The 23,833-nt window shown below is 36.2% G+C and overlaps 1 protein-coding gene across 8 annotated transcripts in view; it reads left to right on the forward strand.

The window, feature by feature from the left end:
- The window catches only part of LOC139964608 (uncharacterized), a 159,327-nt gene that overhangs the window by 128,326 nt on the left and 7,168 nt on the right, over nt 1-23,833 (forward strand). For 3 of the 8 annotated variants that reach the window (XM_071966336.1, XM_071966341.1, XM_071966340.1), the window contains exons 8-17: nt 1,664-1,912; nt 5,676-5,893; nt 8,473-8,569; nt 9,878-9,986; nt 11,352-11,450; nt 14,997-15,038; nt 17,484-17,620; nt 18,460-18,621; nt 19,195-19,382; nt 21,858-21,884. In XM_071966336.1, coding sequence (XP_071822437.1) covers nt 1,664-1,912; nt 5,676-5,893; nt 8,473-8,569; nt 9,878-9,986; nt 11,352-11,450; nt 14,997-15,038; nt 17,484-17,620; nt 18,460-18,621; nt 19,195-19,382; nt 21,858-21,884 — 1,328 coding nt within the window. Of the gene's footprint in view, nt 1-1,663; nt 1,913-5,675; nt 5,894-8,472; nt 8,570-9,877; nt 9,987-11,351; nt 11,451-14,996; nt 15,039-17,480; nt 17,621-18,459; nt 18,622-19,194; nt 19,383-21,857; nt 21,885-23,833 lie in introns of all 8 variants that reach the window. The other 5 variants (XM_071966338.1, XM_071966339.1, XM_071966337.1 and 2 more) reach the window with 5 other exon arrangements.

Consider the following 23,833-nt stretch of genomic DNA (forward strand, 5'->3'; position numbering starts at 1 on the left):
AGTTAGGTTGCTTTACCATGATCAGGGGACTTACAGATGTAGTTAGGTTGCTGTACCATGATCAGGGAACTTACAGATGTAGTTAGGTAGCTTTACCATGATCAGGGGACTTACAGATCATGTAGTTAGCTTGCTGTACCATGATCAGGGAGGGGACTTACAGATGTAGTTAGGTTGCTTTACCATGATCAGGGGACTTACAGATGGAGTTAGGTTGCTTTACCATGATCAGGGGACTTACAGATCATGTAGTTAGGTTGCTGTCCCATGATCAGGGGGCATACAGATCATGTAGTTAGGTTGCTGTACCATGGTCAAGTTATAATCCCTGAACCACTGACATTGTCAATGGGGCAGGACATGTTGTCAGATAGTTGAACAGAAGATCAAATTCGTACTTTATAGTGTTTAGATCCAATAACAAGAAGCTCTGTTTAATTGAGTTTTGGAACCTCCCAACAGTCAGTGTTCAGTAGTGGATACTGTGGTTCAAATGTCAGCAGTTTAAAATTCATCTCTTTTTGGTGAAGTATGTGTAGAATTGTGACACCGAGTAATTTTAGGTAAAAAGTTGTCTGTTTTTGGTATGTGTAAGTAATAAGGTTTGTTTCAATGGAGAGATTATTGCAACCTTGTACTCTTGGTGAAGACTAACTATTTGATGTTACATATTAGCTTTTAGTTTGCTCTCATGAGAGGAAACTACAGCTCTTACCTTTGGTCAGAGATTCAAAGAGAGACTAAGAATCATGAAATAAATGTAAACTTGTGACAAGGATTTGATCAATATTCCAGCAAAGTCAAGGTTCTTTGATTTTTGTGGTTTTTAAATTACAAACTGTTGGGGAAGAGGGAGATGAAATTCTTGGTAAGGTGCTTAGTCAGGCATTTCTGTGTCAGGACTCATTTTACTGAGGTAACCTGACTAGCAGAGAACTTTCTTAAGATTTGTGCAGAATATTGAGTGTCGCTTGACAAACTTGTTGTGAAGCAAGTAATTAAAGATAGAAATGGGATTCTCCCATGGGTAATGGATGCAGTGTGCAGTGTTGAGCATCATCACTGATAACATTGTTACTTCAGCCAAGCATAGAGACCACTGTGAAGAGGTGAAAGTTTAATAGCAAAGCTGAGGGTGATAGTTGTTGTTGCTTCTACTGCTGTTTGACTATCCCACCAGTCTGACTGACTCAAGGGGAATGTTTTGATGAGATATTCAGAGGACTTTGCTGAGGTTAAGGTTATTCTATATTGTATTTATACAGTAACTGTTATTGTATGTGACAGCTTGAGGCCTGTTTAATGAAACAAGAAATGGTTTACTCCATAAAACGATCCTGGATGTTCCCAATGATTACTATCATGTAGTGCCTTAATATTGCTTTCTTTCTGTTTCATAAGTCAGATGTTCGTAACATAGCAACAAATATCACAAAATAATAACATCTTAACAAAAGTCACTAAGAGTAACCTTAAGTGAAGTTGCTAGTGGTTGTGACCTTGCAGTAGAATTAAAACTGGATGCTTCCCTCCCCCCTCCCCCACCCCGCTTGGCTTCCCCATCTCTCTTCACTCTGAATTTGTGAGATGGGCCCAGCATTATTTTTTAATGATGTTCATAATCGCATTCTTCATTATTTTGTCTTTTCTGTTTTCCCGGCAGTATGGAGCTGAAAGCCCTCCATTAGATGATGGTGATGATTCTGGGCCAGAGACTTCAGACACTGACGAAGATGGCAATCAGCTGATTCAGGGCTCGTACGACCTACACTCCCCCGGCAGCAACGACAGTGACGAGGTGGGCGCTGATGTCCCTTACAGAGTAGAAATTGCAGACCTCAAAGTGAAAGTGAAGGAGTTTGAACTCGCTAAAGCACAAAATGAGACAGAGATAGCAAAATTAAAAATACAGGTGAGAATAATCCCAGGATAAGGATCTAATTAGGATCACGTTTACGTGAAATTACCTGATAATTGGGGAAGTGGCAAGGTGTGATGCTATCATGATTATAAGAACCATGTCAAAGGTAGAGTGGTAAATAGCTTAATTGAAATCCCCGCTTCTGCTGGGTTATATCAGGCCATCTTACTCTGACATGTGTACCTGCTGCACAGTTTTAGTAGTTTTAATTAAATAGCTATTTCCTCTTTCACACTACACTTTCACACTATCCTTCACTTAAAAGTATGTACTATGCCAATTTGAAATAGGAAAGTCATAGATAAACTAAAATGTTGAAGAAAAAAAAAACAAAGAAATGTTAAATAGAACAGGACTTGTGGCAGTCACCTCAGCAAGCTCTGAGCTGTTTGAAGTGTTTTATTTATTTTACAAATAAATAGTATTACAAATATATAGTAAATACAACTTTAAACAACCAGTTTCCCCATGTTATGACACTTCATAGTTATGAATACATTCATTTCAGAGCAGATATCATAATTAAGTGTTTTCAGATTTTCTTACATCTTTGTGTAAAATTTTCCACAATGGACAGAAAACTTTAATAGAATAATTCTTAAAACATTACCAGAGAAGATAACTATTACAAGATTCCCAGGTCAGCTGATGTCAGTTAGTTAGTGTGTCTAGTTTCATTTTGCTCTCACCCAGCAAATTTTGAGACATTGTGATCGATTCTTACCAAGACGACTCTGCCATGGCAATTGTCAGCTGGCTTTCAGTGGGAATTGTAGCACTGACTGGCTTGTCAGCGACATGTCAGCGAATCGTTACTTTAGAGGAGCGTGGGGTGAACAGTTTCTTATGAAACCTGCAAAATTCATGACAAAAGTGTGAACTTTGCAAGAAGCTGAAAAAGATATAAAGATTCAATGAAAAAAAAATGAGAAGCTGAAGGTGAATTTTGTTAGACTGCAACCTTGGATATTGATATTAGTGGTTGTTTGATGTTACATGTACAAGAGTAGAAGTATATTAAGTTACTGGTCATCATATCATTGCCAGCACTAATGTATTGCTTTATCATACATATATACATACTATATTATATTGGTGATTGATATGAGGTATGAGGTATATGAGGTATATATATATGAGGTATATCATCCCTCATGAGAGTTGAAAGCAATTCTTACCACTTGCTGCTATTTTGTTTCGTTAGTTTTGTGTGTGCATACACATGAGTAAAGAGCTAGGTGCAATTGCTCTGCAGATACAGTGGCTTCATCACGTTAGGCTATCAACATCAACCAACTTAGATAATGTAAACAGACTTGACACAGAATGTAAATGTAAGGACTTGTTCATCTTAGGAAAACCAGGAAATGTAGTCATCACAGAGTCTGTTCGTATGTGTGTGTGTGTGTCCGGGAGTGAGATTACTGAAGTGTGGAAAGGACATTTGCAAAGTTGAATTAGTTTACCCAAAATATTTCAAGAGTGGTAAAATTGTGATGCCATTTAATAATTAATCCTGTAATCGTGGCATTCACGAATTTGACTAGTTAAGTTGTGTCGAATAACCACCAAGCAATCACCAAGTTCGAATATCTCCAAGTTGGTATTTGCGTATAATTAATATTTCATTAAGGGTGTCTGGATGACAAGTTTGCTTTTATTGTATGGAATAATTAAAATGAGAGTTTCTCATAAACTGATTAATACCTCAGATGGTTAGGTAAATTCTTGTTCTTTATCTTCAATATATTCTTGATAGCCATACTCACTGTTAAGCAATCATTCTGTACCAGTGTTCTCCTTACTGCATACTTGGAATCAGGCTCTATCTGATGCTTAAGTTAATGCCCTGTCAGGCACTTTTCAAGCTTAATCTATTACAGAATCAGCTAGTTTCATTTGTAAGAGCAGATAATAAGACCATTACCCAGTTTCCAGGCGACAAATGTTTTGTTTATTCATCCAAAATGTTGCCGTTTTGGGCTGTTTTTGAAAACACTGCGTAAGTAATGGGACAACATTAACCATCTAGTTTGTAGTAGCTGGTTAATGATCCCTGGTGGCGATGGAACTGACGTAATCAAACCAAGGAAATAATAACTCTACTATTGTGTCCCTCACCTCAAAAAGGTTGGTCCCTGGAGTTATTTTGTGTTTGCAATTGAACCAGATCTCTGATCTGAATACTACTGAGAGGCCGGCCCTGCTGCAGGGGCGTAATTTGTGTGTTAATCAGACCTGATTTGTCAGAGATCTTTTCAGGGCAGTCTCATTCATTTCAAGAGGTTTCTTTTGTCTCTGGAATGAGTCAAAACAGGCAAAAACATGTCATCAAGATTTAAATTAGTTTCTTCATGACATTGGGTTTCAAGGCTATTGGATTGTTATATCTAGGGAGTTTATGACCATCAAGTCTAATTAGAGAAGTCTTATTAAATGTCAGTTTCGTTAAAAGGAACAAAGTCTATGGACGTAATGAATGGCCAATGTCCTGGAACATCTGTACGTTCCTTACATCAGAGGCATTTTGCCAGAATTGGCAGTTCCTTATTATCGGTACCATCAAATGATAATGAAACATCTTCTCTATAGATGTTTGAAAGAAAAATTGACATAAAGGGCTGGTCAAGAGATACATTTGGCTACCTTAAAAATACTATGGTCATAATGACCACAAAGAAACCAACTGTTGAAAGTCGCATCTTCAATGTACCTAAATGTATAGTTTTCGATGTACATATATGTATCTTCAATGTACCTAAATGTATCTTCAATGTACCAAAAGAATCTTATCAAGACATATCAAGCCATTTCCACAGTGTAGTGAGTGACATTAAACTTGAAGATGTTTGTGTTTCTGACAGATGCAATCAAATTGAGGATGACAATAATGAGTGGATTAAATGTGACCAACTAAAGATGACCTTAGTAGTAGTAGTAAGTTGGGTCTCGTCTATCTGACATGCTCAGTGATTAACCTTTGTGTTGGATTATCTCAGTTTGTGAGAGTTGTGTATTGTCTGTACCAGATGTGATTGTTACTAAGTAATAACTGATTAGTGCAGCTTGGTTAATCAGCTGTTGCATAAATCTTACCTGCCTTCTATCACAGTGACAGCTTTACACACATATACTTCTTCTCCTCCTCCTCCTCTCACCTTCCCTGCTTTGTTTTTAATATATTTTTTCCCAGATGCTTGTAGTGGATTCTGTTTCGTTTAAATGCTCTTTATTTTCATTATGGGTATTCTGCATTCGTGTGTGGAGGAGCCATAGAAAGCGGACATTATTACTCACACTGTGGCATTGAGTTGAGTTGCAATATGAAACACTTGGTTAACTTAACCTGTCAAGTTTTATTTTTATTATTAGTCAAGTATTATTTTTAGCTCTGTTTCGTCAGGATTGTTTTAACATTAATAACATGTCACTCATTGTTGATATCCTGTTGTGTATCATCTTCAGTAAAATGCTTAAGACAGTCATTGATTTTTCCACTGGTTTAAATTCTTTCTTGTTTGTTTTATGGATTAAACAGGAAACTATAGGTATGATCAAGTATTGTCATCTTCCACTCGCTGTATTTGTCTCTCATTCTCAGTAATTTCTGGGTTTTTGTTCTTGTTTATTTGGGAAAGGGGTTAATACAGCATAACATAATATATAATATGTATATAAATATAATATATATAAATATATATTTTACTTGTGATATAATAACAGCCATGAATGTTTTTGTTTTACCTTGCTATAGGTACTTCAAGCACAAGGCTGGGAACGTGAAGAGAAGAGGCTTAAGGACCAGGTCGCTGTCCAGGATATCAGGATAACTGAATTAGAGGGCGCTATTCAAGCTATCAGTATTGAGGTGAAGGAGTCAAAAGCAGCACTGAACGAAAACAAGGAGCAGTATGCTATATTGGATAAAAAATACCACAAAGCAAAGAAACTTATCAAGGACCTGCAAGAAAAGTATGTTCATAATTTGAAGTTGAGATGTATCTTTATTCGTTAACAAGATCTAAGGATTTGATTGGATAGTTTGAACAAAGCTCCCATCATGTGACTGAAGGCTTCTTTCTTACAGTTGTATTAATCGTCAGTGTTATTTCCCTGTGCACGAGACAGGTGTTGCTAGCCACAATTAAATTAAGTAATTTCATTTCTGAGATGCTGTGAGATATTCAGGTTTTTTAATTGAATTTCATTCGGCTATCAAGGCACCCTTAAGAAATGTTGAGAAGAATAAAATACCATAGACAAGAAAAAGTAATGTGTTTTCCGTTATATCTGAACGGTGCCGTTTCCTGTTGCAATCTGTTAGATGTCTCGTAGCACATTTAAAGATTGGCAAAAGTACTTTTATATTGTAAGTGAATATATTTTGTCATTACGTTAAGAATGCAGGCTATATTTCTGCCCACCTCAGGCTCATTGAACTTAATACTATTTTAGGATGATTCCTTATTTCCAAACATGCGGCTTTTCTTTGTGTTTATTCTCATGTCACCTAATCCTGACAGGGTCAGGATTTTTCTCACAAATTGATGATGAAATCCTATTAGACCACTGAATATTCGTTCTGGTTTTGCTCAAGAATTTTATCACAGATACATAGAAGATATTCCTATATTTTCTTGGCACAAGTTTTGAATCCCATTCATATTTTGACATAAATATTGGTAAAGATACAAAAGATATTTTCATGGGAAATATAAATCTCTACTTATATCATACCAGGATTATTATCAATTATTATAAGTTATGCATGTACAGACAGGATTCCTCTTGTTCTTTGAGGAGGATAATGTTAAATGTTCTTTCTGTTTCCAACAAGAACTGTTTCTTCTCATGGAGGAATTGGTCTTTGATTGGTTTGGTAGTGTGGCCATATATCATGTCACTAATTTTCCTTCTATTTCTTGGTCTACTTTAATGTTCCTCTTTGACTTGAATCTGACAATGATCACGAATAGCTGTCACCTCAGCTTTTATTTATTTGACTGAGAATGGAAAAAGAAGTTGTTAGGACTCGCTAAGTTTATCAGAGTAGAGGCTTGAACAGATGAACAGATGCATGGACTTTGTTTGTAGGAGGTTGTTTCATAGATTGAAGATGATTTAAGGATTGGGGGGTAGACTGAACGGTACCAAGCATCTTGGTCTCACATTAAAACAGAAAAAGTCAAGTCAAAAATATTAATCCAGTGAGGAACAGTAAAGGTTACACAACCATGACAATCTCTCATTCAGGGAATTAATACGCATCATCTTGAAGCAGCTGGTTGAATTTGTAACCCCCCACTCTCTGTACCCCACCCCCACACTCTCTGTACCCCATCCCCACACCTTGTATCTCTTTACATATGCAGTTAAATGTGTTTGTGGCACAACAAGTGTTTCATTTCTTTGGACATATCTCTACCTCTAGCAATAGGTTTAGACTGCAAACACTTTCATAAGCTAACTTGTCTTCATTGTTCTTCTTACATTTGGAGCTGTGAATTGTTTATACATTTTGTTTTTATTTGGCTGTAACTCTGTGATTAACTGGATGTGGAGGTTTCCTTTCTGACTTTGGTATGTGGGGATATTGACAAGTATTATTTTATTTTGCAATCAGTGATCACACATCAATCAACAGTTAGATAGTTACATCTGGAGTACAAAGCAATAAATGCATCATCGTTGTCATTATCTGACTCTCAGAAGGGTTAGGATGATCATTTTGATGGAAGATATGTTCTCCTTATTTATAAAAGGCACCAGTCATATCTGGAAATAAACACCATGTGAGAATTTGATGTCATCACCTAATGGGTCACACTTCTTCTATCTGGCAGACATTTCATTCCAAGTCTGAAAGTAATAATGGAAATGTTTCTTGGAAGAGTGCTGGTATCTTGATTTAGAAGAGATGTAGTCTGTGATTTATCAGCTCAGGGGTGAATATCAAGTATAGACATCAACAGCAAAACTGTTGCTTAAGAAACCAATGCTTATAGAAAGTTACCATTCTAATTTTATAGTTAACTTATTAGAAAACATTGTTCACAGATTGTGTAATTCTAAAATGGAAATTTGGCAAAAATATAACATTTACTTCATTTGTTGTCCCTGTTATGAATTCCTAAAAAGAAACAATTTGCTTCTTGCTGGCAAGTGAAATGTTGGCTGATTCAAAAGACATTTAGGATATTTGCAGCAGGGTTGAACAAAATAGAGTTTGTTTGGCATTATGTGGAGCTGACAAGCTGTTTATAGTTGTACACATGAATTATAACTAACTGTGTATTGTTGGTCTTCAAACCCTCTAGTGATTGAGGTGTATTGCACTATCACTGTTGGTATCAAAATGTCTTTAAAACAGATTTATGGTCCTTAAAGTGTTTTGCCACTTTTGAATGGAGAGGAACTGCATGTGGTTCTTTGCAAATCTGCAAATATGTTGATAATTTGATTGTAAGATTTTCTGTTTATAACTGTCATGAATACATTACATTTAAATTGAAGTAATTATGATATTTTTTTCATTTTTTTTTCATTTCAAGGAAAGAGGAATTGGAAGAGAAAGACAGACTACAGGCTCAGATTCAGCTTGATAAGAATGAAACTCACCAAAGAGAAAAGGAAAACCTGGAATTACGAGTGAGTCTTGGAATAATTCCACTAAATTATGGAAGAATTTTTCAAAGAGTTGAAAAGATATAATGACAGGATGAAAGTTGTTGGAATTTCATATTTTTCAGATATGTGACACTTCTGTTCTTATTCATTCCTTGGATTGTGATGTTGTAATTAAGAGGTGGCTAGTTCTGTTTCCCATCAGATAAATGCATAAACACAAAACACATCTCTATACAACTGTCAACTATCTTTTATGAAATACAGTATCATTATTGACTAATATTAGTTTTTTTGTAATAGTTTCCAGTAAATGTCGCTTAAGCATAGCTACATTTACAAAGATCTATCTGAAGTTTTCATATCATCAAATTATGCTGGGAAATACATCATTTGTTTTGATAAGATATAATTCATAAAGGAAAGTTCTAAAGGTGATATAATTCCAAACACTTCCCACAGGTATCACGCATAATTTACTCCTCCAGATTTGTCCAACTGTCAATAAATCCAATCCCTGTCCCTATTGCCAAAGTTTACATCTCATTGGATGTGTAAATAAAAACTTGATTTTGATGACATAGTTGGACTCTTAAATGTTATCCTAATCTACAAAATAGATTTTGTGCTAACAACAATTGCCTTGAGAGTAATTTAACTCTTTAACTAAAATAACACATTGAATGCATCCATCAGATATCACATTTTAAGATATTTAACACCCTGTTGTCTCAAATCTTATTCACCCTTTTGTCTTCTTAAGAAATGTTCATAAAGGGAGGAGGATCATGTTTTAGGAATTAAGATGTTCTGCCATGCATGTAGATTTCCCTGTTATAGGTTTGCATGTTTTCTCATAGTTAGAAGTAAGTGTAACCACTGACAGTAGTGAGGGATGTTTGGCATTGTTAAACCGATCAAGTTCCCCTCTCAAAGTTTCATCTATATCATTCATTTACATAATTATGAAACTCTATTTTGTCTCAACCTTTGAAGAATATTTCTGATAGATATAGGGAAGATGAGTTGTTGTAAATATCCGTTTTGACAACCCCAGGAGAGTAAATTAACACGGTTGGATTTCTCTGGAGAGTGAAGCTATGTAATTCAACAGGTACACAGGGATTACCTTTACCGAAATGACGAAACATTATCCTGAAAAAGATAAATAAACCATCAAAAGTTGTTATTAAATAAACCATACAGGAAAAATCTTGGTTTAGTTTTTCTTCGTTCTTAAACAAGATAAATGAAATGGAATTATTGATGTCTATAGACTTTTAGATGAAACCGTCAAATCGGATGTATTCACAAATGTTTTCAATACATCAGATTCAGGAATTGGAACGTGGATTACCAATTACTCACAAGATGACCAATGGGTGGAGCTCTGCTCGAGATATTCAAGAAGTTCAGTCTAGTTCTCCAGATACTGAAGATGGTAAGCTTATCCTCTCTAATTAGGTCAAGACTCTTCACTTCTTTTTTCAAATCTGTTTTTTTGCAAAACCATCTGACAAAATAATTTTTCCTTCCAGTGTGGTATTTTAAACAAGCAAAGCTATGTCTGTTATGGCTCACATATGAAAATTATGATTGCAACAAAATTGTGGATTTGTGTGAGTTAGACTTTTCTCTCCTGAAGTTCTTTCTTAAGTTTTGAAGACCAAAGAAATTGATGCTGAAAAACATGATCCGAAGGAACTTGGCATTTGAATCTTGTTTTGTCCAAGTACCTTTTTCTTTCAGGATACATATTTCTTTTTTACATTGAAATTAGACTTTCTGTTAAATTCATTCTTTCTTTTGAATAACAATATTAATACTGTTTGACAAGTTTCTGTTTACTGAACAATAGTTTGAGAACCATCTGGTATGCTTGCCTTCATCATGGCAAATCAAAGCAATTCTTACACTTTCCTTCAAACATTCTCATCTTTATCAGTTCACTTTTTAAGATACAGGATACAATCACTTATTTAATTGTGATGTTAATATTTTGTGATGTTCTTGGTCAATGTGATGTCAGCACAAGCTTCCGTCTCCCATTTGTCAATATGTCTGTTGATGATTGAAAGCAGCACTTTTATTTCTTCATTGTAAATGTTATACAAAAGTTTCATTCTGGTTTCTGTTTAAGCCTTCAATAAATTTCATTGTATCAAAAGAGAAAAGCTTGTGAAAGCATTTAAAATCCTCACTTCAGATTTTATGTCAAGGAATGAAGGGCTCACTGCTTTGATTTAAAAATTTCCTTTTGCTTATTTCTAGAGCTCTTTCTATGACATAGTTTAAATCCAGGGTATCTTTTCTGCTCAGCCACCCATTCTAGCCAATACTTATGACCAGTTAGTTATGTTCCATAGCAACATTCATGCAGTCAGTCCCTCATTGACTCATTCATTCAGTCATTCATTGACTCATTCATTCAGTCATCATGCTTTCATATCCTTCTTCTGTAAGGAAGCTAAATGCTGGGTATAGTGGTCATCGGTGATAATGGCTGCACCAATCAAATCAATACAAACTTTCCCTCAAACCTGCAAATTATAGGATGTATTGACCTGTTGCCAAGAATCACTTGGCTACAATTGTATAAAGCCTGTTTAATTGCTCTGAACTCCATTTCTGCCTGGTTTTTGCTTATAACATGAGGAAACAAGGGATAGAAACAATCTTCTTGCTTTTGCTAGTGGTTAAGGGTTTTTATGGTATTTACCAAATCCAGTTGAGAGCTCACTTTCTTCTTATCCTTGGGACTTTGCTTGCTTCTTTTTTCCTTTCTCACGCATTTTACTTTGCTCAGGTGGTATCATTTTACTAAGACAAAGCATCGGCCCTTCTGTGGAGGACATTCTTGATGCTCATGGGGGCCAGGTGATCTTAAATGATGATACTCCTGAAGGTAACCCTTTATTTCATCCCTCTTACAGAAACCAACCATCATCATTCGCCATCAATAATGACCCTAAAAATCAAAGAAATTTATTCTTTGTTTGTTTTAAGAGCCTGATCAGGGAGCTGCCATTTTGCATAGTTTTTTTATGTCATTTGCTAATGATAATCTATTTTACTACTGCCTAATGTTACACTGTAACACAAACAGTAAGGAAAACAGACAAATGCTAATGATGATGGTAGGATAGAGGTCTCTCCTTAAAGGGATACCAGTGTTTATGTAAAGGCATATCTTTCAGAAATTTCATGTGGAGAAATTTTTAGATACCTTTTAAAATTTTTAGTATGTAAATCAGAACGTGTTTTATGAGCCATTACCAAGTTTATAATTTACAACATTGGAATATACCAAGTGCTGTATGGAAAGATTGATTTTTCCCCCAAATTTTCAGTCTATGATTTCTTGATTCCGTTGAAGAGAAATTGAAAATATCAAATTAACATTTTACAAGTTGTTCACAGGATTCGATTTTGTTCTTACCTTTCTGGTACCATTAAATATGCCTTTTCATTTACACTGATGGTATTCCCTAGGTATCAGTTTGCATTTCATGTGTGTATAGACTTACAATACTTGTATGTTACAACAATTTTGACAATCTTGGGTAACTTGAGCAACTTACATTAGCTCTAAAAAATACTATGTGTTTTGCATATCTTTTTCCTTTGTCACTCTTGGAGATGTGAAAATGAAAAAACTCTCCAAAATATTGCCATGAATAGCACAGAAAACATCAAATATTCAAAAGATTTGAAATCAATGAAAGAAAATATTAAAAGACAATACTGATAATTCTGGTGAATTTATTTCTATATTTTATTTATATATATATAAAAGCTGTCCCTTTAGTATTTACTTCTCATTCCTTTCACAAATCTACATGTCATTCGCAAAAAGGTTATGTTCTTGTAGGGACGCTCACTATTTGCAAATATAAGCACAAATGTTTGTAAAATTCTTGTAAGAAATTGTCAACTCATGTGTATGTGTGTGTGTGTGTTTTTGTTTTATTTGTAGCTGTTATGTTTGGCACCTACACACATGCACTTTCCAAATTGTTGACTTACGTTTGATTTTAAAGGAGCACGTTGTATTTGAAACTAGTGACTTTGCTGAGAATCATATAGAATACTGTACTATCATGTGGTTGCTTCAATATTAATTAGATTTGTAAGTATTTTCATATCTGAGATGCAGCAATGCATCTTAAAGGAGCCGTGTGTGTTTGCATATATCTACAAGCCACACAAATATGTGGTCACAGTTTATTGGCACAGCAAGACTGAAGTCACCTAATGAAGCCAGGGCCTTCAAACATAGTTTTATAGCTGGCGTTGTTTATAAGACTGAGGGCAGAATTTATAGTAGTCATTGATTCAAGGCTTTAGTTCCCCCTGCGATGTCTTAATAGCATTTATAAACATTGTACTACTTGCAGGAGTGAACCAATTGGGAAATGTTTTAATTTCATTTCATAAAATTCTAGCAGCTGCCCCATAAAATGTCAAACAACTTGATGGAGACAGTCAATAGTAAACTACTTTGGAATTTTTTATAACCCAAAGCAATTTACCATCCATTTCTCTGAACTGAAATCAAAATAAACCACTCAGATAATCTCTTTAATAATTTCTTCAATCTGCTATATATATATGTTCATTACATGTATAATTAAAAATTTTCAGGCATTGTTTCAAATGCAATGTGCTCCTGAAAAGCAGAATGTTAGTTACTGTTGCAAACAGAAAAAAAAAATGCATGATCTTTGTGAAGGGTCATATCAGATCATCCATGACAAGTGCTTGTAGTAAATTAGCAAGTCTATTTCTGTTGTGGTGTATTTCCTTTAAGAAAGGTAATTTATAAATGCTAAGACAAACCAAGTTGAATGGTTATTTCTATTTACATTTAACATTTCTTTCTATTGTCTGTAGGTATTAATTGTTTTGTATTACCATAACTTCCATGTTTTACTTATCTCTCTCCTTGACTAGCAGGCACTGGTGTTAATCATTCAAGTAGTTGATGATTTCCTTCTGTGATATATTTTAATATTCATTAAGAACATCAAATGGCACCGAGCCTTCCTATTTACTATGCATACCCATTGTTTCAATTGGTATTGTTAATCATCCTTGTTAATTACTGGTGTAGTTTGTTACATTTCCAAGATGCTTTGCATTTAACAATGCTTGAGGTAACATAGACTATGGAAATGTGAAGATGACACAGCTGAATTCCACAGTTATGGCTTTAAGAACCAGATCACAGGGAAACTGATCCGAATTGGTGTAATGCAACCCATTTCCACAAGTATATGTACTTGCTTACAAATAGAATGCAGAAGGGTAACATAGAGCTTCTAAGAACTAGTTATGCTCTCTAAATTTAATGATTGAGGAAAAAATCAATTGCTATTCTTGTTATGATTGTTGTCAGGACAGAGAGGAGTAATATTCATCTTTGTTACTAAGCACCAAGCAATGCCTTCCATTTTTATCTTTTTATGGTATTGATTTTATAAGTTTCTTTAAAATAGAGAAAATTTGATAAGATAAAAGAGTTGGATATATCCGGGTAAACTTTCAGTTGGTAGTTTAATTATACTCATTTAGCAAATAGACCAAGTTTGGTAAACATTACCTGAAATAATTAGCCTCATGTTTGCTGAATTCATCCATTTCTGGTAGCTTCAAGCAAATACAAATTGGGAGGAAATTGTGCTATGTTTGCAAACCGTCTCAAAAAACTCAAATTTAGCTGAGAACAGAAGCAGCTGCCTGTGTTTTTAATATTCTCTTTTTTGTTACTTTGTTCCTGTCATATTCAGCATATGATACTTAGAATTTGAGGAAGCTGGGACAAGTTTGCAAATAAATTGATTTGAATTATTGGTCTCTCCTCAGAGGCAGGTCTGAAACTTATAAATGTCAATTATTAAGAAATCATCCCTGGCATGTGTCATCAGCCATCTGCTGGCAGTTTAACTGGTTTAAATTATCCCAAGTTTTAAAAATTAATTTGGATAACAATATAAACCCAAATGTGACTTCCTAACACTTCCAGCTTTTGTTATTTGGTCAAACATAAATGCATAATGTAATCATTTTTATAGTCACTATGAAATGTTACAGTTTATTGGCAACTTTTACCACAGTTTTGACTTTCTCTCTTGAGAAATTGGTGGTCATGGCTACACAATCTCTGTGTATAAGTGCATGATTGGGGTGTTTTGGATTGTGTGTGGGTAATGGGGTGTGTTTCTGCATTTCGATGAGTTATGCAATACTGCCCTCTATTTTGTAGTTTGTGTGTGGATAATGGGGTTTGTTTCTGCATTTCAATGAGTTATGCAATACTGCCCTCTCGGTTGAGTTACCACTCTCTCTTGTCATTTCTTCACACATTTTTCCCCTTCATACAACACCACTGCTTGTTTTCTACTTCGCTTCTGTCTAATGCTTTTGTATCGCATTACTCTACTCTCTGTAGCGGAATGGGAATGGGAATTTGATGCCGAGGAGCTTATTTGTGGTAAGAGCATGACGATGTGGCATTGTGAATGTATAGCTGCTCGTGTACACTGGCAGATGCTCCTCAGTAAAAAGGATGATTTTGTTGGCATGTGGTTTGGAATTGTATTAATTTACAACTGCTCGTCACTAGAGATCTTTGCTGCTCATTGAGCATCAAGTTATTCAATTATGAGTGAGCTGTTGTCTGCTCATTGAGCAATACCTCTCTTGCTATTTAATGTGCAGCTCCTCATTGGAAATGACTGTGTTCATTCTCTAATATACAATGTTGCTTGTTGTTATTTGAAGAATGTATGTGAGCCTGTTCTGGACCTTGACTTGATCAAAATCAAATATTTCTAATCTCGTAGCTGCTCTTCCGTGGAGATCTCTAGTTTGTGAACACATGGCTTGTATGTGCAGTATATAACTGATGTTATACCTCGTCGTAAATGCTCATTAAACACTACTGACAGAGACCAATTGAATGGAGTAGAATTAAGTGTTATACCAGGTATTACTTCAGTGTTAACAATAAACATAGCATCTTGTGAATACTGTTAATTGTTCAGTACTGAAAATATTAATATTGATGGTACAAAAAATCCTTGACATAGTTGCATGGGTCTAAATAGGTGGGCCATATGTGTTATGTGACCTGTGACCTCACCCATTCCTCTCACCCCCCCTTTATGCCCCTTCCCATGAATGAAAAAATTGATTAATTTATCATTTTATATTTCCAAATCTCATTTATTAAATTAGCAAGACAACACTAACAAAGATACACCAAATAAAACAGAAATTAATATTGATTCCTGTGATTTCCTGTGAATGGTTCATCTTCAAAATAAAATGGAGGTTTTAGCATCAATGGCAATTGACTGTGATTTCAACAAACTTTTCTATACATTTAATGCAGATGAAGACATTGCATCTAACATGCCTGTCGATGAATCTACAAACCATTACCATAATATGTTATTGTCCTAAATGACACAAAAGTATTCCTTTTCTAGGATGTGACAAAAGAGAACATAAAAGCATTGGTCAATATCATTTAATAGTCTGTGGTATCACAGAAAGCTAAAAATCTGTAATCCATCACCCAATTCATAAACTCCCATTGTTCTAATTGGTATTGTTGTTAGTTGGTAAACATGACAGGACATTTATGTTTCTCCCTTTGTTTCTATTTGTTTGCTGTTTTGTACATCTCAGTTCCATTTTCTTCAGCATGTTTCTGCATTACTCCTGACTCTTATTTATCTGTGCCTGCATACACAGTGCATTTCTTGTATCTAATATAAAGTTTTGAGGTTTAAAAATTTAAGATAACATTCTAAATAAAAAATAATTTCATATTTACCAGGGTTAGATAACCATTACTGTTTTTTGTTTTGTTTGGCCAGCATCAATTATTCAATTCTAATGATCATAGTTTAGATTAAGTCAACATGCCAGACACTGGACAGTTTCTCAGTAATTATTTTGTTTTAACGTTCAGGTATAATTTCTGTTTGGGCAAACAGTTTTATCTGCCTCGTTGCAAGGCATATTAACCTCTAACTCTGCAGTAAAACTTTGGTTATTACTTCTGAATATTGATAAAGTTGATTAAGTATCTCCAATAAAGCAATGTCTCCAATTAATATGAGAAGCCAGGGGAGGGGAGGGGGTTGAGGGAGGGGGGGTTGGGGGAGGTGGGCAGCAGAAGGAGACTATCATTCCTTGCAGTACAAAGGGGAATGTTATAATTTATACTTCATATGCATATCTTTAGCCATTAGAATAATAAGTAATGACATTTACTCAGTTAATCCATCAGTTAGATGAATAGAGCAGTAATATCAACATATTTCATGAATTATGAAATGCATTCAAAGGGACAGATACTACTATTACTTTGAGCCTGATTCTTTACTCTTGAGACATTAGTGCACAAACAAGTGAGACATGATGTCTTAAATCTGCCATCGAGTTTGCATTCTGCTGTCATTTTTAGTTCCCCAAAGATTATTGAAATGTTTTTTGCCTTTTAACAAGTCTGTGTAATTTGGTAAATTGGTTGTGTCATTGACCTAAGCAACACAGGAATGTTGTTTTGAATGTCACTAAGATTAATAATACACACTCAATTAAGCAACTTTTATAATTTTTTCAAATCTTCTGTGAAATGTCCAAATTTTTCAGAAGTTTTCTTTCAAGACTGCTTATCAAAATATATGAACAGGGGAATGAGATTAGGATTAAAACTTTTAATTTGTTGTTTCATTTATTTAAGGTTTCTAAAGTAAGAAGCAATTTCAAAGTGTATCTAATGGCCTTGTACACTATTATTTGTTAATCCGACATTCTTGCTAGATGTGTGTTGAATGCTGCTATAAACATTGCAAGATTTGATGCTACATTTGACCTTTGGTTGTTCAGACAGATTAAATCAAGGTTATTTCTCTTCCAGCAGCCCCGGTGGCACCAATTAAAGATAAAGATAAAAGAGAAGATGAGGAGGAGGATGAGGACTCAGACAGTGATGCCTCTGGTGTAGCAGGATCTTACTCATTTGGAGTGGATGAACCAGAGGGCAATGTCACAAGCCAGGTTTGTAGAAGTAACAACAGGTAGTCCAGTGCTGGAATGGGGGGAGGGGGGGTGGGGGGATTTTCAATTAGTGAATTGTGGGAAGGGAAGGGAACATGATGGTGGGAGAGGGGATCATGATGGTTGGAGAAGGAACATAATGAAGGGGGAGGGGGATCATGATGGTGGGGGAGGGGAACATGATGGTGGGGGAGGGGAACATGATGGTCAGGGGAGCGGAATATTAGCAATATAGCAGAATATATAATGTGCGAACTGAGGTGCTTATGCATGTGAAGGACAGTGTTGTGGTGTATACTCTAAATGTCTCATATAATGAGTAATTGGACTGATATGATACACATATCCTCTTAAGCCTCCTCCTAGTATTTGTATTCTTCATTTGTAACTCTTAACAATTATTCCATTGCGGGGTGGAATTATTGACAGGTTGTATAGATTATCTTTCATTTAACATCCAAATTATTATTATTGATACTGTTATGATAATAAAAATCACTACATCCATCTCCATATCCACAAGAGCAAAGTGCTTCACAAACACTAAGAAAACACTAAGTACTACAAAATCATGCATAACAAGAAACTTGTTTAGTTAGGATACATATGTCAAGTTAGGAATAGACCTTGATTTTTAACAGACAGAGTGAGAGAATTCCAATGAACATTGGCAAATTGATGGATAGATCGATTCCATTTGATGAGTAGGAAATAAAATGATTCTAATCACTAAGTGGTTGACAGTGTGTTATATTATAATATGTTTATGTGTATTATGTGTTATATAATGTTATCATGACTTATGTAAAAGCTTCTATGATTTATATATTTCCATTCAGGATTTTGAGCTCAACTCAATTCCACCTACACGACCGCTTGATGTCAGCAAGGAAAAATCCAAAATCCCGCTGGTTACGGGAGAAGACAGTATGCTTGCCAATCGCAAACCTCCCTCCAAGCAATTTCTGGAGACAAGGTCGTCACCAAGGTCATCTCAATCGGTGAGATATATCCATAGATGCTTTGATCAGTTGCATGATTCACAGTTAAATTTACTGTGGCAACTGGTTTAGATGCAACATAGTGAGAAGATGACATTTGCATAAGTATGTGCATGATGACCTACACCAAACAGGAAGTTGATGTCATCGTAGGTCAGAAAGAAAAAGGACTATTTAGAGATGTGGTTACATTCAGAACCTTTCTAGATCTTGAAAGCTGTCAAATAGCATCATTTAGGGTAATATGTTGTTTAGAGATGTGTTCACATGTTGATGATAACCTAAATTTGATTTCTACAACTGTAATATTATTATAGTTTCATAGAGGTGTTTTTCCCTGTCAGTATATTAAGCAGAGACATAGAATTATGAACTTGATTAACTAGGTCATTTTGTGGCAGTCAATTGTTAATTTGAGGCCACACTAATTTGCATATTTTAGTGCAAAACCTAGAAATTGGATATGTGAAGTACTCTGCAGGTCAAAGGTCAATAATACATATTGCTAAAAAACTCAAATTTTGAAAGAACAAATGAATTATTGGTAAGAATTACTACTACCCTTTATAACAGGATGGAACTGTGGTTGAGGTGCCTGTGACATCAGTGAGTGCCAACGCTATATACAAGCAGCCCAGGAAGCAGCCCAACAGCGCCCTCACTGCTGGAATCAAAGTACTACCAGACATTCCGTTGACTGGAAGGACCAAATTTAGTTCACCAGATTCAGACCAAGACAGGGTGGAAAAGACCGGAGAAGAGTAAGTCAGAATACCTTAAAGGCCGTGGCTCTCCATATACATTCCATTGTAAAAATCCATACTGACAGACTATATCAATTCTTGTAGTACTGCTAGATAGCCTACTATCACTTTAACAAAAACAAGAATAGTTTTTCTCAAACTTTTACTCTTTATCAAAGAATGATCAAAGTGAAATTGGAGGCTAAAGGCAAGACCAGAGATCAGTTTATTTACAAAATAACAAAGGCCACAATAATGTGGTAGTAATAGCTACTCTGTAGGACTGACAAGACAAGTTAGCCTAACAGGGAGGGGGGGGGGGGTCTCAGGTATTGTGTGTTCATATCAGACATAAGTGAAACATGGACTGATAGGATAGTTAGCCTAACAGGGAGGGGCGTATCAGGTACCTTGTGTTCATATCAGACATAAGTGAAACTCAGGCATGGACTGATAGGATAGTTAGCCTAACAGGGAGGGGCGTATCAGGTTCTGTGTGTTCATATCAGACATAAGTGAAACTCAGGCATGGACTGATAGGATAGTTAGCCTAACAGGGAGGGGCGTATCAGGTACTGCATGTTCATATCAGACATAAGTGAAACTCAGACATGGACAGATAGGAAAGTTAGCCTAACAGGGAGGGGCGTATCAGGTACTGTGTGTTCATATCAGACATAAGTGAAACTCAGGCATGGACTGATAGGATAGTTAGCCTAACAGGGAGGGGCGTATCAGGTACTGCATGTTCATATCAGACATAAGTGAAACTCAGACATGGACAGATAGGAAAGTTAGCCTAACAGGGAGGGGCGTATCAGGTACTGTGTGTTCATATCAGACATAAGTGAAACTCAGGCATGGACAGATAGGAAAGTTAGCCTAACAGGGAGGGGCGTATCAGGTACTGCATGTTCATATCAGACATAAGTGAAACTCAGACATGGACTGATAGGATAGTTAGCCTAACAGGGAGGGGCGTATCAGGTACTGCATGTTCATATCAGACATAAGTGAAACTCAGACATGGACAGATAGGAAAGTTAGCCTAACAGGGAGGGGCGTATCAGGTACTGTGTGTTCATACCAGACATAAGTGAAACTCAGGCATGGACTGATAGGATAGTTAGCCTAACAGGGAGGGGCGTATCAGGTACTGTGTGTTCATATCAGACATAAGTGAAACTCAGACATGGACTGATAGGATAGTTAGCCTAACAGGGAGGGGCGTATCAGGTACTGCATGTTCATATCAGACATAAATGAAACTCAGGCATGGACTGATAGGATAGTTAGCCTAACAGGGAGGGGCGTATCAGGTACTGTGTGTTTATATCAGACATAAGTGAAACTCAGGCATGGACTGATAGGATAGTTAGCCTAACAGGGAGGGGGGTATCATGTACCTTGTGTTCATATCAGACATAAGTGAAACTCAGACATGGACTGATAGGATAGTTAGCCTAACAGGGAGGGGCGTATCAGGTACTGTGTGTTCATATCAGACATAAGTGAAACTCAGACATGGACTGATAGGATAGTTAGCCTAACAGGGAGGGGCGTATCAGGTACTGCATGTTCATATCAGACATAAGTGAAACTCAGGCATGGACTGATAGGATAGTTAGCCTAACAGGGAGGGGGGTATCATGTACCTTGTGTTCATATCAGACATAAGTGAAACTCAGGCATGGACTGATAGGATAGTTAGCCTAACAGGGAGGGGCGTATCAGGTACCTTGTGTTCATATCAGACATAAGTGAAACTCAGACATGGACTGATAGGATAGTTAGCCTAACAGGGAGGGGCGTATCAGGTACTGCATGTTCATATCAGACATAAATGAAACTCAGGCATGGACTGATAGGATAGTTAGCCTAACAGGGAGGGGCGTATCAGGTACTGTGTGTTCATACCAGACATAAGTGAAACTCAGGCATGGACTGATAGGATAGTTAGCCTAACAGGGAGGGGCGTATCAGGTACTGTGTGTTTATATCAGACATAAGTGAAACTCAGGCATGGACTGATAGGATAGTTAGCCTAACAGGGAGGGGCGTATCAGGTACTGTGTGTTTATATCAGACATAAGTGAAACTCAGGCATGGACTGTCAATAGTTAGCCTAACAGGGAGGGGGGTATCATGTACCTTGTGTTCATATCAGACTTAAGTGAAACTCTGGCATGGAGTTCATATGGCATGTCAGCTTATACATTAAATCATGAAATGAAACAAAACATACCGCTTATATAAGCAATGATGAGTTCTTTGAAAGAATACTAATATGTAAGAAGATCAGACTTATGTTAGTTACTTTCCTATTAATTCTGGCTCGCTTTGATACTTTGCTGGTATGTCTCAGTATTTTGTTTTGTGCTTCAACTTTCTCTTTCCTAGTTTATGCTTCAAACTACACTGCAGCTCAAATTCCTTTTGATTTATTCTTTTCTTTACTTTGAGCCAATTATTCTATGTTCAACCCCAAAACAGGACTTTCTTCAATCCCTGGATCCCCAGGTAATTTGCACCTGTGTCTCCTTCCTCTAGCACCAAGCATGCTCTATCTACCAATCAAAATCTATCCTGAAGGTGGTCCATTTGCCTCCTCCTCCTCATCCTTTTGTATCTTTTAATTATTTACCTGTTGCTGCTTCCCTGGATGGCCCTTTCTGTTTACATTATTTGTTGAGATCACAAACTGATGATGACCTTGTTCTGTTTGTCCTATAGAGCAGCTGGTCACTTGCTGGTCACTTGTAAAGTATCTGTCCTCATCCGATGCCCTTGAACAAAAACTGTTACTTTCCTCTCTTGTATCAGTGTCACTTGAGATACTTGAAATCTTGACAGAGTCATCGTCAACATTTAGCTAGCCCTGACATGTCATCTTTAAATAGCAGAGGTATCTGCCCTGATTTGCATATAAGAATTGGGGCTGAAGCTGTTAAACTTTTGTCAACTGTTGACATTTTGGAAGAGAATCACAAGAGGGAACATAGCTCAACTAAATTGAGTGAATCCTGGACTATGGAAACCAGCTACTTTATGTTCCTTCCATCCAATCAATGTTTGTTGTTAACACATTTGCAAATTTGCTCTCTCCAGCCATGCGCTAAATCAAGGGTACTGTCATATTGGTTCTATCTAGTTTTATGAGACTTGACAAGCTGCATGTCTCTGAAATCACTTAGAATTCCTGTGAGGAAACTCTGAAAGACACTTCTGGGCAAACTACCTGCACATTCTGTAGTTCACACGCAGTGTGACATTGGTGTTCACCACCTATGACTAATAAATTTTAGCTACAAAATTTTACCCATCATTTGTTTGTCAACTTTACACACATCTGCTCATCAACCAATCAGAAAGCTTTTTGATGTATTCTCAGTAACATCTGCTACACTGAGTATATGTGTTGAGCATCTATGAACATTGCATCAAAGTCTCTGAAGTATAATATCCAAACTTATACCATAGATTCCTAGTTGATCACCAGCAGTATATAAACTTCGTTTGTAAATCTTAAAGACAAAATATTTTGAAACATATTTTCACAAGTTGCATATAGATTGAGATATGTAACATCTTTGGAGATAATTGAAGCAGTATAGTTCATGCACATTATGACCGATATAACATCGCCCTCTTTATGGACGTTGAACATCCCCGTTGCTTAGTGATTAAGTTTTCTTCCTTCACTGTGATCTGAATGTCAGTCACAGCATCTTTTAGCAGAATGAAGCTAATTGTAGCTGCCATGGGTTTCATCGAGTAGTTGTTATAATGTCCAGCTCTTCACACCAGGGGGGGGATGGGGGGCGGGGGATAGTGGGGGATGGGGGATAGATGTACATGAGTGTAGAATGATTGAATATGGTCAAAAGTAAAGAAGAAGTATCACTGACATCCACTGACATCCAACCAGCTGCTTCCAGTTTATTATGAAACAATGTATTAAATGACTCCTTCACGGTTGATGACTTATCTTTAGCTACAATCCTTGTACATCTGACTAAGATAAGAATAGGCATATTTCAGTTTGCAATTAGATATTTACAACTGGTTAGGGATGGCTAAGAGCCTATGTAGCTGGTTATGTCAGTGTCTAAGGTTGATAGCATCTAACTGATCTATCTTTGGTTTGTCAAGTGACTTCATGGATTGAGGTCAATATTTTCATTTCACAAGAAATATCAGCTATTATCTAAATAATATATATGTATCTTTTAAGCACCACATCCCTAGAATGGTTATCTTTCTTTGCCTAGCATCCTAACTGCCCCGGTTTACTTATATTCAGATAAGTTTTTCAATGAGCCTCGTCAGGTCATATCCACATCTATAGAATGATCAAACTGAGACCTAGTCTAGATGTTAAGTTCAGCTTTCACTGTAATACAGTACATATAATGTTAATTCTCTCTTGATGGTTTGTCATTCAATTCCTTCTCTACCTTTCCCTGGAG

This window comes from Apostichopus japonicus, chromosome 23 (assembly GCF_037975245.1).
Source record: "Apostichopus japonicus isolate 1M-3 chromosome 23, ASM3797524v1, whole genome shotgun sequence".
NCBI classification, from domain to species: domain Eukaryota; kingdom Metazoa; phylum Echinodermata; class Holothuroidea; order Aspidochirotida; family Stichopodidae; genus Apostichopus; species Apostichopus japonicus.